We start from the raw sequence: 21,968 nt of genomic DNA, 5'->3' as shown, positions 1-21,968 counted from the left end.
ATCGTCCGCGTGATATTTATAACAACAGACTTATTTCACCGTCGACACGACTCCTATCTGTCGTGGTGCTACGGACCCTTGCGTTCACGTTGAAAACACGCCGCCACCTCGTAATCGTTCCAACCACTTTTTTCCCCCTTTTCTTCCAGGTGAAAAGTTTTCTTGATAACGCAACCATCTTAAGAATACGATAAATGTTAAAGCGGCTGATTCCATTGAGTATGGAAGTTTATTATCGTAATGTCCGATTGTTTAAACACATTTGCCATCTCCGCCAAATATATTCTCATTTTTATGTGTATCTTCAAATTTGTTTGAAATTTTACCAATATAATTACGATAATGGAGCCTCGTAACGATGCTAATGGTTTAAAATATTTCGCATAATGAACCATTATGAATATACTATATTCATAAAAATGTACAAGCTTTTGAGCTTGTACGTATTGCTGTTATTTTTATAGTTTAAAGCAGAAAAGTAGGGAAAAAGTAGGGGAAAAAATGTCGGTCGCTTTGAGCCATGGATGCCTGGTTAATTATTGTAACAGCCTGCTTTCAAAAGCGGCTGATTAATCTTGTCTCGCCGCCGAATCATCGTTATGTCGTGTTGTTAATTACCATCGAGTTACTCGTATCTCTGCCATGATGGAGTTATGTAATTAACAGCGAATGACATGCGCGATCCATATTTTTCTCTCGCGTCCTACTACATTCTGTATCGTTCTTCTGATTACTACGAGTCCATTTTTTAGTTTTAATATCGTTTCCTAAGGTCGTGACGAGATTTATGTATCTATTTTACGATCAGAACAGATTAATATCGTCGAAAAACAGACGCTGGTATGACGATAAATTAACAATCGGGCAGTTTATAGAGCGCGAGTTCGTTTATGGAGAATCGAGGACCATCTTTCATCTTATGTGCACGCGTAAACCAGCAAAATAATGTTTACCGTGATTTTTGTTGACTTTTAGGACGGAGTTCATGATTATTCGGATACTTTGGTTGATGTGTGACGATAGTATGAGAATTTTATCAGGATGCGTAAGTCAGTGGTTAATTCATTACTACTAGAAGAAGCGATACTGAATATTCTAATGAAACGTGTAGACTTAACAAATAAATTTAATTATCTGTGAAAAAAACATGGTCCTAACACGAGGTATTACCGCATATTATCGCATATTAATTTTTAAAAATCAATTTAATTGCATGAGAATATTGCACGTTAGAATATTTTACATTATACGTAGCTATGATAACAATAAAGTCCTTGCAGTTTTGTCAACTAACAAAATTTTTCCATAAGAATCTTAAACTACTACGTAAGATTAAACGCTTGCAAACGTCGATTTTGTCATTTCATATCGGCTTTTAAAAATCAATTTCTGTCGTGTGATTATTTCTGTCGTGACACTATGATAATTTCAAAGAATAAATCCTTGCAGTTCGATCCATCCAGTTATCCATAATTTTCGTCTATCTGTCAAAATATTGATTGAAAAAATAAATAAATCTGCTGATAATATTAATGTTAATATTAATGTATATTCATCGATTATACGAGCTATTATTTCAGCTAACCGCTTTGCTGCTGTGTTTGACTCACGTATGCATGGAAAGGGTAATGTGCGGTGTCCCATATACGTATCAGACATTACCTCACTATCTCGTCGTTCTCGCTAGCATAATGCCGCAATCATTGTCCGTTCTTTGCCACGAATTCGATGAAAATTCATTAACGTGGATATTTGTGAACAAACGTCCGCGTAATCGAGATGTTCTCCAGCTCGGTTCATTAATTTTATAACGCTGAATAGCCTGGCGACTTAACGACTAACCAGTTTTATGGAACAAGATTATCACGTTGTGCGTCACTAAACTTCTATCTATCAATTTGTCTTTCTCATTGGAAAAATAACCGTGTTTACTTTAATTAAAGTGGATAACACTATGTCGTGTTAAATACTTCTGAAGATCCTAATTCAATTTACGAGAATTGAAAACTAAATTAAACCTCGCTTTCTTCTCCTTTTCGACGAGACAGATAAATATTCTAGAGCCTTTCGTTTTTCCCCGATAGACTCTAATTGTATTTAAAGCGAATCATTTCCAAATTAGTTTGATAAATAAATATACGTATCGATATTTTTCTTCGTTACTATTGTTATCAGATTAAATCACGTCGTACATGCGAGATTTTTCTTTAAGAGAAACGACGATTGTGATGCTGTAAAATAACTAACTCGCTAACAAAAACAAAAACAAATCTCCTCGGTCTATCGTAGATTGCGTTACTATCTGAAACATCGTCGCACACATACGACAGAGGATTCGATACAATTTTTTGCATTTTTTCTAAATACACACTGTGTATTTTTATGCGTTACGTATACGCTGTATATTTTTGCAGGTTCGCCAAATATGAAAAAATATATCGAATCTTATAAATTTTTCCTTACGATATTCAGAGGGTGGGAAAGCTTGACGAGGGTGATATTTGTCACGAACATCAACTGTTTTAGAACGTGGTTACAGGAATCGTTGGCCATTCGTTTGGAAACTTAGTTCCCTAGTTTCTCCTACGTCTCTCGGTCATTAATAACACACATCACGAATTGGCAGGCCAATGATCATTAATCTAGCGGCAATCCGCGATACCGAATGCAATGCTATACCAGTTACACTGAGACTGGAGTGTCCCATAAACTTGATCGTTCCACCGAAAATCGTTTTGACCAATCGTCCGATTGTCACGGCTATATTTCGTTGCTTTATGGTTAATCAAACCCCCTTGGAACATTCACCGAGCACATGGGAAATGATCGTTCTCGTTTTTCAGAAAGAGGATCAGGATCAGGAATTGCCACCGGACGAGGCGAAGGACATTCGAAAAACCAAGTCGGATCTGTAAGTTTACCATGGAAAATACTATTTTTTTTTTTTCGTAACACCTACGAGAACAAGTTTACATTTTTCTTTGTTTAGATTTCTCGTTTATTAGAGGAGCCGTGCGTAAATATAAACAGTCCACGTATAAATCGCGTTTACTTTGGTTTAGTTTCGTCTCGTGCGTTCAGCGACTCACAGAAAGTTGTTATATAAAACGTTTCGAAACTTCAGTGGTGCTATAACGAGACACGACTGCCACCATTATAATGGTAAAATTTGAAAAGAATCTGAGAATGTATATAAAAGTTACAAGATATTTAATGGAAATCCACATATATTTCACAGAGATTACAAGTGTGTTTAAATAATCTTTAATATTCAATGGAGCCATTTGTAACGCTTGTTCTATGTCTAAAGTGGCTATTTATGTCGTGGAATAAATTTTTATTGAACATATGTTTTCAGTGTCTTTTGCAATTTCTATTTCAGATTGAGATTTCAGATCAAATTTCGTCACAAATAAATATAATTACGACAGACGTGTCTCGTTACGGCGTCAGTGAAATTTCGAAGCGTATCGTACAGCACACGTGATATATTCGTAAAAGCGATCTAGCACTTTCGTAAGCTAGCCGACAAATGTGGAAATTGAGGGCCTAGAAAAATACCAGCAAGAGGAAAGTGGCGTTTGTGCGTGCTACTCGTGAATCCGATCTCGAAATAGTTTCATGATCGCTGAACCGTAATTTTAGTCTAAAGTGTAGGTTGTATGACGCAAATCGAAGCTGTTAGGGGAAACAGGAAATCGTCGCGGGCATTTGCCGATTTCACACGGATTCTTTCTAATTACAGAACGTCTTTCAACGCTGTTACGCTGAGTAAACTTGTGCAATGTTTTATCTAACTTAATTTGACCAACTTTATCCGCGAACGTTTCATTTATTTACCTTGAGTGCGATGAACAATCTATTCGATGATAAGATGCGAGTTCGTTCATAACACTTTCCACTTTTTAAGTATTCTGCATTCTTAAGAGCAACGTTATAAATAGGATCGTTTCTATTTTTGAAATGTAGTTATTCTCATCTGTTGACGTCATCGGTGCGTTAATATTCGTACCTGCCCCGTCATTTGACGTTTCATCAAGTCATATTCATCGCTTAATTTTATTCGACCTTGCTAACGAGATTAACGAAAACCTTTTGTGGAAAAGGAAATCTTGCTTCTCTGGATCTTTCCTCTGTTGGTGTTATCTTGTTTCTAGTAGAAATAATTCCTACAACTGGAAAGTTTTCTTGCCATTAAAAGCGATGGAAATTCATTTGAACGAAGAATTATAAATTCGTGTTTCGGAATTACTCGTTTCACTTTCTAACTATAAAATTAATCCAATTAATTAATAGCTCGCAATAGCGCGCGCGTGTGTGTGACATTATTCTAAAGGTATGTCAAATTAATAATTCCCAATCGATATATTATATAATAGCTTCTTTTAGCAGGATCCTTTTATTTAATTCTAATGAAACAGATTTTTATGTTCTACGTCGAGAAATTCGTGCATTCCCTTGGAAATTAAAATTCAGCTTTATTCTCGTGCCATTCTTTCGCCTTAATTAATTTTTCTCCCATTTTGTTATACTATTGATTTTATTAATCAATTCTAAAAATTGACCGTATTCAACTGTTTTATTCAGAATATTCCATTCTTCAGTAAAAGCAGTTAATAATATGAAATTTCCTTTTAATCGACAAATAAATTTATAGCTGGGTTTAATATCGGCGTTTTTAGCAACAAAATATAATACATACATGTGTACAATTTTATATAATTTGGTATATATAATTTTCGGCGATGATTTAAGGCTTTGGACATTAAAGATTAAGAACGCGATAAATAAGCGTATTGTGGGAGAAGAGCACGATTTGTTCGTTCGACGCAAACTTCGCTATGTTTGAAGCAAACGTCCTGTATACGAACTTTTCACACAGTTCGCACTGGCTTCGCTGTTTGCACAATTCTTTGGACTTGGTCCTCGAACTGCTATTTATTGCCACTGTGTAATCCGGACACCTCAAGCTAAGGGACACTTTTTCCCTCTTAGAACAAATCTAAGAAGTTTCGCAATATCTCGCTAACACAAATTTATTTGTTTGACTCTCGATTTGCGTCATGCTCTTTCCAATTATTTTTCCAATTATTCGATAAATATTATTCAATTGATGGGGAAATAACGTCGATCTCGTGAATATAAGAACGAATCGATTTACCTCAAGTTTCGATTTTTTGAAAATACGAGAAATTTTTCCTCGGTGATTCTTGCTGCGAGAAATTTTTTCTTAGTTTGCAAAATAGAGACTGGGGCAAAAGATAGACGTTTCGACTATGGAGAAATTGAAATGACATAATGCGTCGAAATGGTAGGGACGTGGTGAGGTCTATGGAGCGGATATACGCCGTACCATCGGAAAAGCTGCGTGTCTGGTCTATTTGGCTCACGAACATCGGGGAAATTGCCGACGAATGGCAGAAGTGGTTACGTGCTCACATCGATTTTGTTATAAGGCTCGCGGAAGAATTGCAGAAGGCCGATGAAGTCTTGAAACAGGAGGAGGTAAGTTTTGTTCCGTGTAACGACCTGTTCCGGGTCAGACCGATCTTGGATATTTATGTCAAAGTGCGATGGGACAGAGGGCGATGAAAAATGGACGCCATTACACGCAATGGGGATTCTATTCCGAAATTCATTCATAGTTACTTACAGTGAAAATATAACCGTTCATGAATGTATATATTTTATATGCATTATCTTTCTACGTTACTTATTCCTTTTATAAATTGAATTCCACGTATAAAAATCAAGATACAAAAGCCATTATTTCCACTACATTATTTAACATTATTCAACATTTATTCAACACAAATTTCGACACTTCGATTTATTAGCAATAGTAATTTAAGCAGAGTTAGGTTTGCTTACGATTGGAATTACTAATAAGAGAACAATTTTGGAAAAATGTACTAGGTTACTTCTCGCATTCGTAGAATCGATCAAGAGCTCGAGTTCGTCTGGACATCGTTTTTCAATAATTTCGAGCTGACAGGAAAAAGATAAGATTGTTTGGTCGCACGTTCGCCAAACGAATACGACGAATCGGTTATATCTTCGCTGTAGATATGGCAGAAGTATCGTTAACAAAAGCCTAGCTAGCCATTTAAACGAACGATACGCGTTACGAGCCAGCGTAAATACCTTGGAAAGTCGTGAAAGCTCGCCGAATGAAATTCCGACATGGCGAGCGTAGCTCCGGCGACGAATTTCAAATTTCCAACGTAAATTACAAGTTTAGCTATCGTGTTCATATCGAAACGGATGGACGACGATCCCCGGCAGAGATTGCCGATGAAGTACGGGAAACTTTGTATACCTGTCACGATGAAAATTCATCGACTCGACGCGAACTTGTGTGTTTTTTTTTATAATAGGCGATGATGGCGGAGCTGTTGAAAATTTCATCTTCTCCCCAAACAATATCGTCGGTTATCAAATTTTCCGATTCCCTTTATCATGGATAGAAGCCGACTGCGGAGAATCGGCAATTCGCTGGCGCGTCTAAACATCGGAAATTTAATTTCGTCAAAGCTTCCTCGTGTTCCTAGCGAAGTTAAAGCGCACGGAGGAGCGTGAATCGCATCTAGTCGCTTAACCTTGAGCTTTCGTTATACTGTACGATATGAAGGCAACGTTGTCTCGAAGCTCAGGTGCGCTTTTTCAGTCTGTTTGCCGGAGATTTATACACGACGCTGCATGCTTCAACGGCGAGGGAATGCGTTTAAATCTCTCTCGGCCATCGCACACACACACATACACATACACGATTTTCCCGACATGGTTCTTGTGAGTAACTTGGCGAGAGAAAAATGGAGAGACAAAGAGGAGAGATAGAAACTTATCGCCGCATAGCGTTTAAGAACGGTCGCCTGTCTGGCAGAAATGTCATAATTTCGGTCATTTTTTATTACTTAATTCTGTTTCTTTCTTTTCGTGTCCCTACACACGAACATTCGTAGACACCGTTCATGAATATATTACACGTAATACGCTACATTTTGAAGTTTCATTGGCGCGGTAACGAAACACGATTGTTATTATTATACTGTTAATACCTGAAACACGAGAATGTACAGTAGAAGCTACGAGATATTTAGTATACTATTTAAACATTCAATTATCCATTATGTTAATAAACATCGAAATTCGTTTCGCTAAATGAACGTCCGCAGCAAATGTTTTGTAAACTGTGTATTATATTTCCTGGTCGGTTTCAAATTTGACCAAAGTAATCGTGTTACTCGTGTCTCATTACACTGCTAATGAAGTTTTAATACGTTTTACGTAACGCGCATAATATGGATATATGCATAAATGTCTTCTACAGTACGTACGTATTCGAATATTTATTGAAGTATTGTTTCCTCGTATGAGAAACAAAAAATGTAACGTGAAAAATAAATACAATTAGAATAAGTAAATAGCAGATGATATTAGTTTCCACAGTATCCAGTGACTTTTTCATAGCGAGGCAGTTGTTTTAAAAGTTTGTACGTCACAGATACACACACACACACACATATGTATATATCGCTGTGTCGTTTCGCAGGGGCGGTCGACCTTGAGGACAACAGTTAGTCGAAACGGTGGACGTTGGACGATGAATCGTAGCTCACTGTAATATATTTAGTCGGGAGTGCAATGGGCTGGCTCGTGTTTTAATAAGAGAAGCCAGGCCGTGGAAAAAGTCAGGGCCACGGTGAACGTATTAAAATTAGGTCGGTACGTCAATGTAAAAGTAATGAATTTTAACATGGAGGATCGCGTGACTGGTTGATTGACGTCGAGATAGCCTCGTAAACAGAACATGGATTGATTGTATCGAGCTCTTTGGCTTAAACGCATTAACAGAAACCGCAAACGATTAGCAGTTCCGGCCTAATCGAAAGCGAGTATTTGCAACGTAACTCTAAACTGTCCGCCAATCGATGTATGCAGTTCGAGGCAACCGTTGCCGTCTCACGTTTCCCTCGTCTCTCAGCTGGCAGAAAGATAAGCGAGTTTAATTTTCATTTTAATATGCATTAATCGCGCGACGTTTTGTTTGCACGGGCCAAACTTCCAAGCCATTCGTGTCACGGCGAACGAATCGTTCTTCTTTTTGCGTTCTTCCATCCTGCGACCGGCTATAAATTACATCACTTTCATAGACATAGTCCATAATTCTACCATCTGCGTTTAAAGTTTCGCCGAACTTCAGCATTAGCTGAGGGTAGGTTTTGCTTGAGATTTCGCATAATCTGGGGGAATCATACGCGTCGAAGTCGAGGGTTAAGCGGAATTTTGAAGAAAATGAAAGGGCAAACCGTTCGATATGCAAAACTAGTTCCTCGGTTTTCATTCACCGGTTTTTATCGTGCAAGTAGAAACTTTTCTCTCGCGCCCTACAGATTTATTAACTCGCACTGCCCAGGGGAAGCAACATCTGTTTATATACGAATGTATATACGATAGTTTACGATAATACACCATTGTTCGAAAGGATCTGCTTCGATATCTGTACACTTGCCTTTATCTTTGGCGAGATGTATTTTAATTACAAAATTAGAAATAAATTTGACTGCAATGATTCTATTCTTTGGAATTATCATTGCCACGTATAATGGAACATTACGGTGCGATTAAATTATTCTTTAAAGGAGTATATCACGATGAAAGTATCGCATGTAATTGTCAAACCTGATAGTATCAGATTCTCGTGGAAGTATTTCATTACTTGACAAACTCTTTCACCGTTTAAACTTCTCATTTTTGACGAACGTATTTTAATTAGAAAATTATTCTTACGTATACAAGTACAATTAAAGATAATTCCCAGATTATTTTATTTTATTTTAATAAATCTGCAGACTTACTCAATGTTTCTAAAGTGTCTTAATACCAATAGTCAGTAGCTGTGTGTCAACTATTCGGTCAGTTCGCGTGTTTACCTTATTAAATTTCCCCAAAAATCTACGATACTTTGTCTCAATTTTCTGTTGGTAGGATGGATACCAGCCAAGAATCGAGCCTAGCGAAGTCGCGGCGGATCAGGAAGAAGAAGAAGTTCCTCGTAAAGTCGAGGATTTCGATCAAGGTAGGAGAAGAATAACTTAATCGTAGATGTCTATGAGTTCCGTGTTTCTTTCGTTCGTTTTCATCTCGGGGCAATGCAACGTAAAACTAGTGGGAAAATATGAGCGAGATAGCCGTAATTCTGAAAACGCATATCGTAGTAGTTGGCGTCGCACTTATCACGAAATAAATCTAAAAGTGTGGTCATTGTTCTCGCGTTGGTGTCACGTAGTGCTTTTACGCTGCCCTAAACAGATTTTACGACGTCACGTAGCATACGAAGCTGTTGCCAGACAGCAGGTTTTATCTTAGAATTTTCTGTATTTAATAAGTAATTCTATTAAATGTATACCTGTTATTGCGCACTAAATTTCTCCCAATGGGACGGCGAAAACGCCAGGAATAAACGGTTTCGAAGGGACGAAGGAAGTTTTCTTTGTTCTTCCCGTCCTTTTCGAGCGAAACAAAGCACCGTTGTCGTCCAACTTTTTCACCGCGATAAACAAACCGGAGAAGGGCTGGTCGCGATTTAATTAAGACGAGTACCACCGAGTTCTGCCGCTTATACCGTGTAAAAACCGTAATCTAAGTCCTTCATTTTGAATGATTAACACGCGATATTAACACGCGATATTAACACGCGATTAAACTGTGAGAATTATTTCTTCAAGGAAACGTCTGTGAGTTATAAGATCATTTATACTGTAGCTTATAAATAATTCGACACTTTAGTTATGTTTAGATTTGTATCAACAATGAGTGTATAAATTAACGAGGAATTAATCGTCAAACGCAAAGTGTTTATCAAAAACTAAAATAATTCCAATTATTTGTCTAAAAACTTACTCACAGTGTATTTTGGAGATTATACTCGCAGTCTCGCATAATTCTGATCTGTTTGTCTTTGTTTGGGCTTTTGCCAATGTTTCACTGCACGTATAGATATTATTTCCTCAAGATCAATCTTATTGGGACATTCTCGTAAAACGATAACAAAGAAAATAAAATCAGTACTACATAATTGTTCAACATGATTTTCCAATCAAATTGTATCTTGTCATTTCATCATCCTCCGTTTCACATTCATATCATTGTTACAGGAACCATAGAGGCAAGGAGCAAAATTTCCTCGGCTAGAACACTTACAGATATGACGTTATCAGCAGAATCGCGAGAGACTACAGAAGCAAAATCGAGAGAAATATTAAAAGAAGAATCGGAAGAAACATCACCAACGAAATCGGGAGAAACGTTAACAGCGAAAAGATCAAACGAAGAAGAATTCGCGAAAATTTGGCCCATAGGCACACCATGGAAGCATTCAGGAATAGAGGAAGAGGATGACAGCGAGCCGTTCGAAGTAAGAGCTTTGCTGGTGTCATTAAAGATAACAGGCGCTTAGCTTTATCACGCCCAGTTCTCACAATCCCGTAAGAATCAGACCGATCGTTCGAGCAAAAGTCTCTCTAAACTTTCCAATCTTCCTCCGTGAACAGCGTCGCTCTTCATCCTAACTTCCAAACTTTCGTTTACACCCCGTAAACCGTTATAAAAAAGGGAGTTTCTTTGCAGCGACTGCCCTTACCGAGGACCGAGGAAGAGATGAGAGAGTTTCTAAAGAATTTTACGCACGAGGCGACCATCTACCGATCCTATTATAAGCATTGGAAGGACACTGCCGATCTGGTAATAGCTCTATGACACCTTGAACTATTCCTTTTGTCTCTTGCTTGTCGCTAAAATATTAAAAGAATCGGACATTTGATAATTGCGAAGAAAATTGCACAGTTCATATATTGTCTTGGCAACTAAGTGATTGCGGATTTTGTCATTAGATGGTATTGACAAAATCCGCAATCGCTTAGTTGCCAACCCAATAGATTCCGTACATTTTAATATACACGTGCAATCGAAGTTGAGTGAACTATGTAAAAGGCAATGAACAATTTGAAAAGATGTTTTGCGTTGCAGGCAATCAAGGAAGTCGGAGGTAGATTGGTGATAACAACGTTCCTGGTGCAAGGCTTGGACAAGTTTGGCAAAGTGAAGGGTCCGCCTCGTCCAAAACTATTAGTGAGCCCGAAATCTGTACGGATTTCACGCAAGGGTAGAAAGCCTAGGAGAAGTGGGAAACGTGGCACGAAATCCAGCGGGATTTCTTTGAATGAAAAGTCCGAGGGTGACTCGATTTATACCGCGCCACATGAATCAGCACCACAAACAGGCACGGTCGACGAGGAACAGGAAGAGCAAGAGAAACAGGAAGAGCAAGAGAAACAGGAAGAGCAAGAGGAACAGGAGGAGCAGGAAGCTACGTCGACCAGGGAACCATTGAAGGAATCGTCAAAAGTATCAGTGTCTGCAGAAGTACGTTTACTGTCGCTACATTTATAGGTTGTTAAGAGGTGCTAGGAGATTTCTTTTCCACATTGCACTGATTTGGAGGAAAATCTGTCAGGAAATCATTTTTTCACGTTGCACTGATCTTCAGAAAAATCAATTGTTCGTTAAACTTCTCCATTGTGGGTGTTTCTAAGAAGATTTTGTGCTACGTGAATCATACACCTCAAAATTTGTAGCTCAGTTATTATCAGACTGCTTAGGTTTGTGCATTTTTGGGAAATTTAAACGTGCGAACTTAATAAAATGCGTACGATATAGAAAAATATGTAAAGCAGAGTAAAGTACTCGTTAAAATATTTAGTAAGCGAAACACATTTCTATTTGTGTTCCATGTCATTCGTAACTCGATTGTTTACACAGAAAAACGTTCGATGTAAAAATTTATAGATCGATCAGCCTCGAACAGTTAGTGGACCATTTCTTCTTTTTTTTTTTTTTTTTGATAGAAAACGAGAACGAACACGGTCAAGTTTCACCGAAAGCATCGAAAGGACTGTTTTGTCTCTGTACGTTGTTGTATTTGCTCGATACATCCCTGTGTTCCAGAGATTCTTGTTGATTCCTCGTTCCATGTTTCCACGCATTCTCCCGTTGTTTCCAATTTGTATCGTTCGTGTCTCGACTCGAAACGTCTGCCTTTTGATTTTTCGTTTCTTGTCGGGTTTTCAAGCTCCATTAGAGTCGACGCGGAGCACAAGGGGAGTTTTTTGCGCGGCAAGTAGAAAGAGTTCGCAATAGCCGGACACGGAAGTCGTATTCTGTGAATTACAAGGCAACTGACGACACGGTACACTCTTGCCTAAGCGAGAAACTCTCGAAACAATTTTTATCTGTCGTTTTATAAGTAGTGCGAGTCGATCTTTTGTTTGACGGCCGAGAGTGGAAGAGGTTCGCGTTTTTCTTATTTACGAGAGATCCACGGTCGGTAGTTTGTTACAGCAAGTAATCCATTTAATCGAGCGATTATGAAGAATCAGCTGTTTAATCAACGTCGAATTAATTCGTCCAGTTAGGTAACTTTATCGTATATCGATAAATTCATTTTTACCTTCTCTCTCTTCTCTGTCGGGCAAGCTTGATAAATATCGGATTAACGTGCTGTGTCTTCTAAAACTTCTTCCCTTAACCTCGCCGCTATCTTTGAAATTTTATATTTCAATATAAGCAAATTCATCTTCATTTTCATTTTAGCGAACGAAAGGGATTTGTATAGTTGTAGAAAAACGTTTAACATAGAATGGTTGTGTAATAAACTCATTTTCTTCTTATTTTTACATTTTGAGAAGCATTATAGAAACGTTACTTGTGCTGGCTACGGTGGACAAATATACGACGAATAATTAAGTGACAAAATCAGAAAGTTCTAGTACCACCAAAAGAATAAGAATTTTCATATTTCAATCAAACTCTAATTCTTTGTAAACAAAATTTCTATTTGTAACATGTAATTTTTAAAGAGATATTTAGCACAGAACTAAAACGACGAGGCATGTGTACTAATTACAAATTTCTTTTATTTTGTTCAAACTTGAGACATCTAACGTTAGAAAAATACAATTGCGTTAAAAATGATCGAAAGATCACCAGTTGATTCGCCATTATCGAGAGAAAAAGAGCAGTAATAAACGATTCAATAATACTTCTCGTTCAATTACTACTTGGGACGCGTCTGATTTATCTCCGTCGTTTTCACTGGTAATCGAGCACCGATATAAAATTCAATTGCTGCAGAAGTTAAATATTAAAAAAGCGTATTTATGTCCAAAGACGATATTCGATTTTCATTTTCAATGAACTTCTCGCAAATTTTTATAGACGATGGAGAAAACGGCTTCGAAGACTGGCAGGACTACACTGGACGAGTCGAAGATTGCTTCTGTAAGGAGCCAATTCGCAATGATGGAGGCTGACGATTTCGTGAGGGACAATGCACGTTCTTCCGAGTCTGTGCCTTACATCTTTTATTTGACGGCGGAGCCAGATATCGACGTAGCTATAGAACACGATGACGAAAAGGTCATTCCAGCGGATACCGATCGCGAGCACATCGTTGGCGCTTACAAACGCCTTTTCTTCAATCTCGTAGACAAACCCTGCAAAGGAGGGAAACCATGGATATAAAGAAATTATAGGAAAATCGATTAAATGTCATAAAATTACACGCAATAATGAAAGAAATTTTTGCAGCAACGCAGGTGCAGGCATCGTTCGTGGCGCCATTAAATGTAGATCGAATCGAGCGAAATGGTAAGCGTGTGTAATCTAGTGGGTAATTGACAAATATTTTCTATCGGGTACGGACAAAATTGTGGGATTGGAGCTATCGAAAAAGTAACGAGCCAGTTGCACAATAAAAAATAATGCAGCTGCATGGAGCGTTAGCAAATGTTTGCACAATCTCTCGACAATAATTCATTTCGTTGCTTGCTGCTCGTGATACTGATATTTAATAGTACAAATACCACGAGCGAAGGAAAAATCTCGAACGAGAACAGAAATTCATCTTTGGAATAATTTCGATGAAATCGAACTCGGTTATGAATTTTCAAGTAAGATCATGGAATTAAGGTTTCTTTGGTCGACTTTCTTTCGTAATTGATTTTTCGAGCACACGGAGCCTCGTTGCGACTATCAGATGGTCGGATAACAACTACGCGTCGGAGAAAAATAGCGAAAAATCGAGTCGTCGCTGGCAAGACAGGTAATCTTCGATCGGAATTTTTCGGTTACGAACTCTGCACGGTGACTGGTAATAAAATTCATCGATCAGTTGGAAACATAAAGTTTGAAACGAGTTTATGCCATTTTTCGCGGCAGCTGCCTCTTCTCGTCCCGACAGATTTCGTCCGCAGGTTGACTGGTGTCTCATGACGAGCAAACTCTACCACGGCTGCATTTAGATTCCCTGTAATATCTGGATTCGACATCAAAGACGATGCTTCCTGTCAGAGTCATCCAACGTAACCGATGTCGGATCCACCAACGGCTTATTATACAACGTCAAAGCTTATGTCCGTGTTTGGCCTGTTCTGGCATAACAGACGTAATTTTAGCCGCAGTTTTCCATAGACATATATCTCCCGTAGAAGGTTCGACTGGAAAATGGAGAAAGAATTTCGTTCGGTGTTCGTTAGCACTTTGTTCGATAATCTCCTTTTCACAAAAAATTCTTTCGTTCGTTCCGAGCTATACCATAAGACGATTCTTTCGCCAGTTAGTTCAGAGGCAATGTCTCCATAGCGATAAAACCACGTCGATATATAACACAGAGCAAAGTTTGAAGTCATCTATCAAGTGGCAAGGTTTTGTTTCTATCAAGAAACATAAATATACTTGATATTATACTGTTGCTACTTTTTATAAAGTATTTCATTCAAAAGTTTCCGGTGATCGCTAAAAGAATATCGATCACTTTGAAACAATTAATATTTCGTGAGTTTTCTTACTTTACTACGGTACGTCTTCCAGAGATCTTGTCGATTAATTTTTTAATAATTTCATTTCGCTAAATGTTCTTCGGACAGTTATTCCTGTTTCTCATTCTACATTTCACACGACCTGGTACTAACCTTTCATTTTTCAAATTTCGCCTGTCTGGTACAGCTCGAGGTACCTCGAAGATGTTAACTTCGATACGATCGATCTTAAGACTTTGTCATGTCGTAGGATGACGCACAAAGGGAATCCGAATCCTATGGAAAAGTTGAGAAAGTCGAACGAAGATCTGTTCGAGTCGTCATCTCGAGTTACAGCGCAACACCTGTAACGTATAGTTAGGAATTTCCCAAGCACATAAATCAACAATGCGGCGAAAAGTAACTGGTCTATGGACGAACTGCTAGACCGATGTTTGCCATAGAACTTTCGAAATTCTAGAATGGTTTGTGTCCGAGGCGTCACCTACCGATGTCGTAGCAAGAGTTCTACATCGATCGTTCTTCGCAGCGATGTTATAGTTGTCGTTCACTGCGAGCGTTTCAGAGAGACTAATTAAGAACTACACAGGTGTAATTATCGGGAACACAAGGAAACAGGTAGCGTGTACACTGCACGGATCGTACGAGGCGCATTATCCACCGGTGTAATTAATTTCGAACGATACCAAGTTTCAACGTGTCCATGGTTACCATGTTCTTGTGTGAGTTTAGGGTATTTTCTACCATAGGTAGAAGGTACATACCAGTCACGAAGAAACAGAGTAACGCGATACACGAGAGTCGTGTAGAAAAGTTATCGATTTAATATTAGACGAATAATAAAAAAATATCGTGAAAATTATGAGTTATAGCAGATACAGGAATTAGACAATTTTTTACGATTATTACACAAATTGAATAAAAGTACAATTGATTTAAACTACATAGACGATCGTTAAAACTCGGAGATTTACTTACAACTCTCTCAGATTCCAATCACATCGTATACTTAAGTAACTCGAACACAATGAGAAGTTCGCCTCGAGGTATACGTCCAGACGAGGTCTTATGTGAGACGAATTTGGTATCATGATACTTAGCCACGTTCAACAGCTTTGAGACAGTGAAATATCATTTCGACATCTACGCTATCTGCCATAGATATTAGGACACCTGGGCTCTGTTACACACAATTGAACTAATATTCAGAGGATATTCGATTTCCGTTCAATTTCCAGCTGGAACATTCTGGGCAATCTGCACGAGTTTCCCTCGTACGATGTCCTTTTAAAAATTCCGACGCTCCACAGCTTACTATGCCCAGGGTAGATGTATCTTCATAATGATTTCCTCTTCTCGACTGCTCGAATTAAGTCGCCAGGAAATGGTAAAAAACGATCATCCTCCAACTAAAAAGGTTATTCAACCTCTGAGTTACGAGAAATTTAAAAAAAATTCTCCTTTCTTAAAATCTCCGATATCTTTTCCAAGCGATGTTTCTTCCCCCTGTCCTCTCCTCTCTCCACTAACTTCACTCGTCGTATTTACATCTCATTAATTTTAACGACCACTGACTTTTTCTAGCTGTAGCGCGACACGGGTATCTCGATGAGAGGACTGTGTCTCTCGGAAAGCCCGCAGGAAGATTACTTTTCGGCGCATAATTTTCAAAACAAATTTTCTAAGAAGGTAAATGAACGAAGCGAAGAAGGAAGAGCGATCTAAAAAACGGGTCGCAGGGGGGTAGAACGAGCTAATAAAGTTCAAAGGGTCTGTTTACCAGGCCGCGATATTACGAAGTAGGACAGGCCTTGGAGGACTTTCTTGGTTCCTCTCTGTATGACGGTTCTATTTGACGACCCCATTAATTTCATCTGCGTTGAAACGACAGCAACGTCGGCTCACAAAATCCGAAAAAGCGATCTCATTCGCCTCGAAGCGGCAAGATCTTTGTCATTCTATCCTGCCTGCCACTGTACGAGTGATTTATTAGCTGTGAAAGACACGATGCAGATGGCACGTGAAATAATTTTTAATACACGCGTATCGCACGATCGCGAGTCATCACGCTGCCTTTTCGTTGACAACAGAAATAGAGTCTACATTCTATATTGACCGTATCAGTATCAGACGTGATTTACAGCTGACGTTATAGCTCACAGCGTTTCACCTAGGGCTATCGGTACTTTCTCAACTCTCTAGTTGCGTGTGATTTATAATAGCTGGATCGAATCGCTGGTCCCAAGAATCGTGTCCATCCACCCTCGATAACCATTGTTTCATCGAGTTACCAGAGAGAAATTAAACGTACAACATTTTGGAAAGTTTCAGCGGAAGATTTAATGGGACGTAAGTTTAATTGAGATCATTGTTTCTGCGAGTCTCAGCGGGGATTTCTTTCCGGTTTCGAACGGTTGCTGGCTTGGTTGGCTTGTTTTGCGAAACACACGCGTATGCGTACCGACGAGAAATGCTCCAGGGTATACACATCTGGGGAAAAGTTGGAGGATGAAAACAAGTTGAGAAAATTGAACTGCCAAACGCGCCCACGAGTATCGTGAAACAAGGGCCTCGGAATGGTACCGTGTAATTCTTTGTCATTTTATCGGTGACTTAATGTTAACTTGTTTTCTTATGTTTTCAGAATTTACCAACATTTATTTATTTATTTAATACTTAGCAATATTCTATCTTTCTCTCTTTTCTATAGAATATATCTGAATATATCATATCGAAATTAAGAATGCTAACAATAATGCGATTAATCGAAGGTAAATTATTCATTTAAAAATCACACAAAAAGGCAGACCGTTCGTCGAATCTATGAACCAACGAAGAAGATTATTATTTTATTACTCTGTTATTTTTACAAATTCATCGTATCCGAATATGACGGTTGTGGAGAAATGATTTTTCAGCACGGCCGTTTCGTTTCGGCCTAGCCCTATTTTCACGGTCTAAAAAGCGGAGCACTATTAATATGATTCGAATTCTGTCGAGCCCGCGGTGATTTATTGTTCCAATCGCAGCACGAAATACGGGGGAAAAGCAGTTTTGAATCTAGGCTTATCGATCACTGGCCGCGAGCTGTATGGAGCCGGCTCTCGGGAACAGTAGAAACAGACGGCCATATGTTAGCCGCATTAGTACGACGAGTGACTTTCAATCAGCTCGCGCTACCAACCTCTTCACAGAGAACACACTCTAAACGTCAATATTCGAGTTCCTGTTCTTTTCTCTCGCTTTCGATTTGCTTGGTACGATGATCGGTCGAACGGTCTCATAGTGACTTTTTTTTTCGTACGAAATTCGATTTCTTGTTACATCCAACGAGAGATGAATTTATGAAAGCGCTCGAATATAAGTCAGATGGGACCAGCGAATGTAGAACCCTTTTTTTGTTCAGTTCGAAAGGGAAACATTCTTATGGAAAATTATAATATCACTTAGACGAGTTTTTACACCAAGCTACTAATTAATTTATTGATTAAATTATCGGTGTGCTAGTTCTCTGAACGCTATAGACGCTCCAGGGTCTCTGCGTAGTCCTGAAAGTTTTAAACGGCGAATGTGCAAGTGTAAGTTTGGAAGTTATGTTTCTTAAGGATATGATACGCGTGATAACAAATTTCGATATTTGATTCGCAGAGATGGAACGTTATTTTTATGTTCGGTGGTGGATACAATTTTTGCTTACTTAGATTTTTTAATAGATCGCGTATTAAATAAGGGACATTACCAAATTATTTGATGTAAATTCTGCTCTTTGACGATTCCAGATATTCGTCTAATTTTCAATCGAAACCTCCAACGTCGTTTTTTTTCTTTTCTAGCAAAAGTCGAATCGTTTTGATCTAATGCAGTGCATCGCAACTGATTGCTGTCTGAAATGAAAATGTTGCTCGCGTATCGCAATGGTGTACCGCATGTTCCAGTTTAATAAGGGTATAACGAACCTCGGAGAATCGATATTGCGATGAGCGTAAACAAGTTGTGGACAGAAATTGGAAAATTCAGAACCGGCAGCGTAATATCTCGAGCGGTTTCGTTTTAGAGAAGGAGTCTCTGTCAGAAGACGAGCGAAATTGGAAATCTTTTCAAACGTTTTTAATCACAGGATTTTATACGTGATAGCGTCGCTTCCAAGAAACGTAGAATTTCTTAAAAATCGATATCGCTGCACCAGATTCCTCGAACGATTGATAAACAATATCCATAGATTATACAAATTCGTAGATTTCGTTGAAATCTCACCGAATGATTAAATCTGCGAAACAAACGTTAGAGTGGATTTGATGGTAAAATACGATTAAATATTTCTCTGTCGGCGAAGTTCGAAAAGCTGCGCTTTGAAATTGCCGAGCTCAGCAGCTTGTTAAAAAACGTGAAACCTGCGTGATATCATTGAGCAGAAGATTCACAGGCTTAATACGATATGCTCGTTAGTCGATTATCGCGGTTGAAATACGTAAGTGCTATTTATTAACATTTCGTAGCACGTGCTGACTATGTAGATATACGACGATTCCTTTGGCCCCTGCGGGCTTACACACCATGCGGAAAAAAACACGATAATTTCGTTATCTCCGGCAAAACGGGCTGATTGCGATCCCTTTCAAGACGGTGAACTTTATTTATCATCCGTGAGAGCGGTCGGAACACAAGAGGAAACGGAGGGTAAACGCGTACAGGATGCTGTGAGAACTTATCAAACGATTCGTAGTGCTTTTCAATTTTATCGTTCGATCGTTAGCAATGTTCTTTGAGCTAGAAACGTTGCTTACAGAGCAGCTTCCTTTCCAAACATTGTAGAATTATATCTTTATACAGAGGGATCTTTGTTTCCACGATGCTCAATTCCTAAGTTATGAGTGAAAGTAAAGAGTATACTGAAACAAATTTCAAAACTGAAATATCTATGAACCGAAGCAAATCCTACCATCTTTTAAGTATTAATACGATCGTGTAATTCATTGTTTTTAATCGACAATTTAAATTTATAGTCTATTAATTCTACTACTACTAGTGCATTATAAATAGTAGTATTAGAGTTTATTATAAGAAGATAGGAAACGCTGTTTCTAGTTCTAATTAGCCAGTAATTTGTATATTTTGACAAAATTCAAATACCCAGTGTTACTATAAGCCGACGAAAATGTTCGAACGTTTATGAACGTTCTCGTCTCTACCGCGATATTTTCCTAAGAAAGTTTTCGAGGGTGCTCCGGTTAACTCTGCCAGCTCCGTGGAATATTGCGATTCTAACGATATTTTGCCTCGGTTACTTCGATTCCTCCCTTTATCCGGCGTCGTTCGATGATATTAAAAATGTTGCAACCGATCGTTGTTATCGGTGTTTTATTCTGAAAGCAGATTTGCCAAACTGCTCTCGGATGATTCTCGAATTTACACGGACAGATATCAGATTTTCACTCAGGTTTCCTACGATTCTTCAAAAATCGATGTCTTGTTAGATATTCACCTATACAAAAAAAAAAAAAAAAAAAAAAAGGAGAGAAAAAAGAAAAGAAAGGAAGAAGAATGGTTATGAGCGGTTTGTGAGCTACGTGAAAATCCATGGGTCGCGAGAATGTGCACTTTTCGAAAGTAAAAAGTTCTCGTGCGCGACGCGGCCACCCATCGCGTTCATACGACGAAAATGGGAAAAAGTTTCGTTCGGTGAGCAAACGGGAGCGGATATCGACCATTATGCTACTCGAATTGAAATGTGCCTCAACTTTCCGCGCGCACCCGCGCTCTGTACATTGCCCCTTATCTTTTTATTGAAATATTTTATACATTCATATCGGTGGAGAATCGTGTTAATAAAGTAGAACGCTTTGTTAACTCCAAGAAGTTAAGAAAGGGACGAGAGGAAGAAAAGATAGAGGGAAAAACAATGGAAGAGAAATATCGGGAAAGGATACGGTAAGTCACACTTTCCATTTTTTATAAGAGATCGATCTTAAAAATGCGAGGTTGAAACGTAAATTATAACGTAATAGAGGATCGGAAGATTTCAAAATAGGCATCATTCGATGTTTAGTGTCGATGATCTACGCTTTATAACGGGAGCCATTAATGGGAATTGAACGAATTTCTGTGGCTGGCCACATTTAATTTTCTCGATAAAATTGAATGACTTCTGCGAACGGACGTCGAACAAAGTTTAATCAAACTTCCTTTCATAAATTTTAATTCAGTGCCGAAAAATCTAATTTCAGTTATTGTTTGGTTCTGGGTAATCAGGATGGTCACGTTACCTGGATTGTGTATAAGCTGTTTGACAGGATTGACAATTTTCAAATTTGTCCCTTTTGTTTTCCACGTGGAAGCCTGACAATGTACCGGGTTATAGATAGTTATCGTTGGTTTTGCACTGGCGAAGAATCGATTATGGTCACTTTAGTAATCACCGGGATATCGAATTTTTCCTATGGGAACAAGGGAATTTCGTTTAAAAAAAGATTAGCTTTAGTCTCCGTGCGAAAGGCTATCGCTCGACGAATCGGCCATTTGCATCCTCGCCGCTGCGACATCTCCGGAATTTGCATAAATTCTTCCAATTTTTCAATGGCCTTTCCGTGTCGCGCTAAAAAGGAAAAAGAGAAAACTTTGAACGGTTATTCGAGTTAGAAGGATATTTTAAGCCAAGCTAAGTAATTTGTCCTGTGATTCACCGAATTCGGCTACGAACAACTTTTATACGATGTGTATATCTGAAAATAAGCAAACTGATCGCTTATCAGTGATGTGATAAACAGTAAAGTATATCGTGTGCTGATCTCTTATTGACAGCTCGCATTAATCATAGCTTTTTACGAGGATATAACTTCTATTCGCCAAAAGAAAAGACGTCGAATGTTAATTTTCTCAATAATTGTGACGATCCGGTAGCACGAGTATTGCATATATATTACTTTATTTCTGCAAGTTATTTTCTCGCTCATTTTCTCTGACTCAAGTTATTCTATCATAGAATTATTCGAGTTATTCCCTCATTTTTTATATCTTCTCTTGCTGCATATAAAGTACACGATATTTTCTCATTCTTCCATTATTATATCACAGGCTAATAGTGTCTCAGAATAT

The 21,968-nt window shown here is 38.4% G+C and overlaps 1 protein-coding gene across 3 annotated transcripts in view; it reads left to right on the top strand.

Annotated features, from left to right (window-relative positions):
• Window positions 1-17,521, top strand: part of LOC138185513 (caldesmon) — a 56,162-nt gene extending 38,641 nt beyond the window's left edge. For all 3 annotated transcript variants that reach the window (XM_069124515.1, XM_069124513.1, XM_069124516.1), the window contains 7 exons: window positions 2,844-2,911; window positions 5,316-5,505; window positions 8,989-9,079; window positions 10,158-10,417; window positions 10,630-10,743; window positions 11,029-11,424; window positions 13,276-17,521. In XM_069124515.1, coding sequence (XP_068980616.1) covers window positions 2,844-2,911; window positions 5,316-5,505; window positions 8,989-9,079; window positions 10,158-10,417; window positions 10,630-10,743; window positions 11,029-11,424; window positions 13,276-13,581 — 1,425 coding nt within the window. In that variant the 3' untranslated portion in view covers window positions 13,582-17,521. The remainder of the gene's footprint in view (window positions 1-2,843; window positions 2,912-5,315; window positions 5,506-8,988; window positions 9,080-10,157; window positions 10,418-10,629; window positions 10,744-11,028; window positions 11,425-13,275) is intronic.
• Window positions 17,522-21,968: the final 4,447 nt, after the last annotated feature.

The sequence above is a fragment of the Bombus flavifrons genome, chromosome 12 (assembly GCF_040668555.2).
Source record: "Bombus flavifrons isolate JBK064 chromosome 12, iyBomFlav1_principal, whole genome shotgun sequence".
Lineage (NCBI taxonomy): Eukaryota > Metazoa > Arthropoda > Insecta > Hymenoptera > Apidae > Bombus > Bombus flavifrons.
Note: the sequence above shows the minus strand (reverse complement) of the source record. Positions and strands in the feature narration are given on the sequence as shown.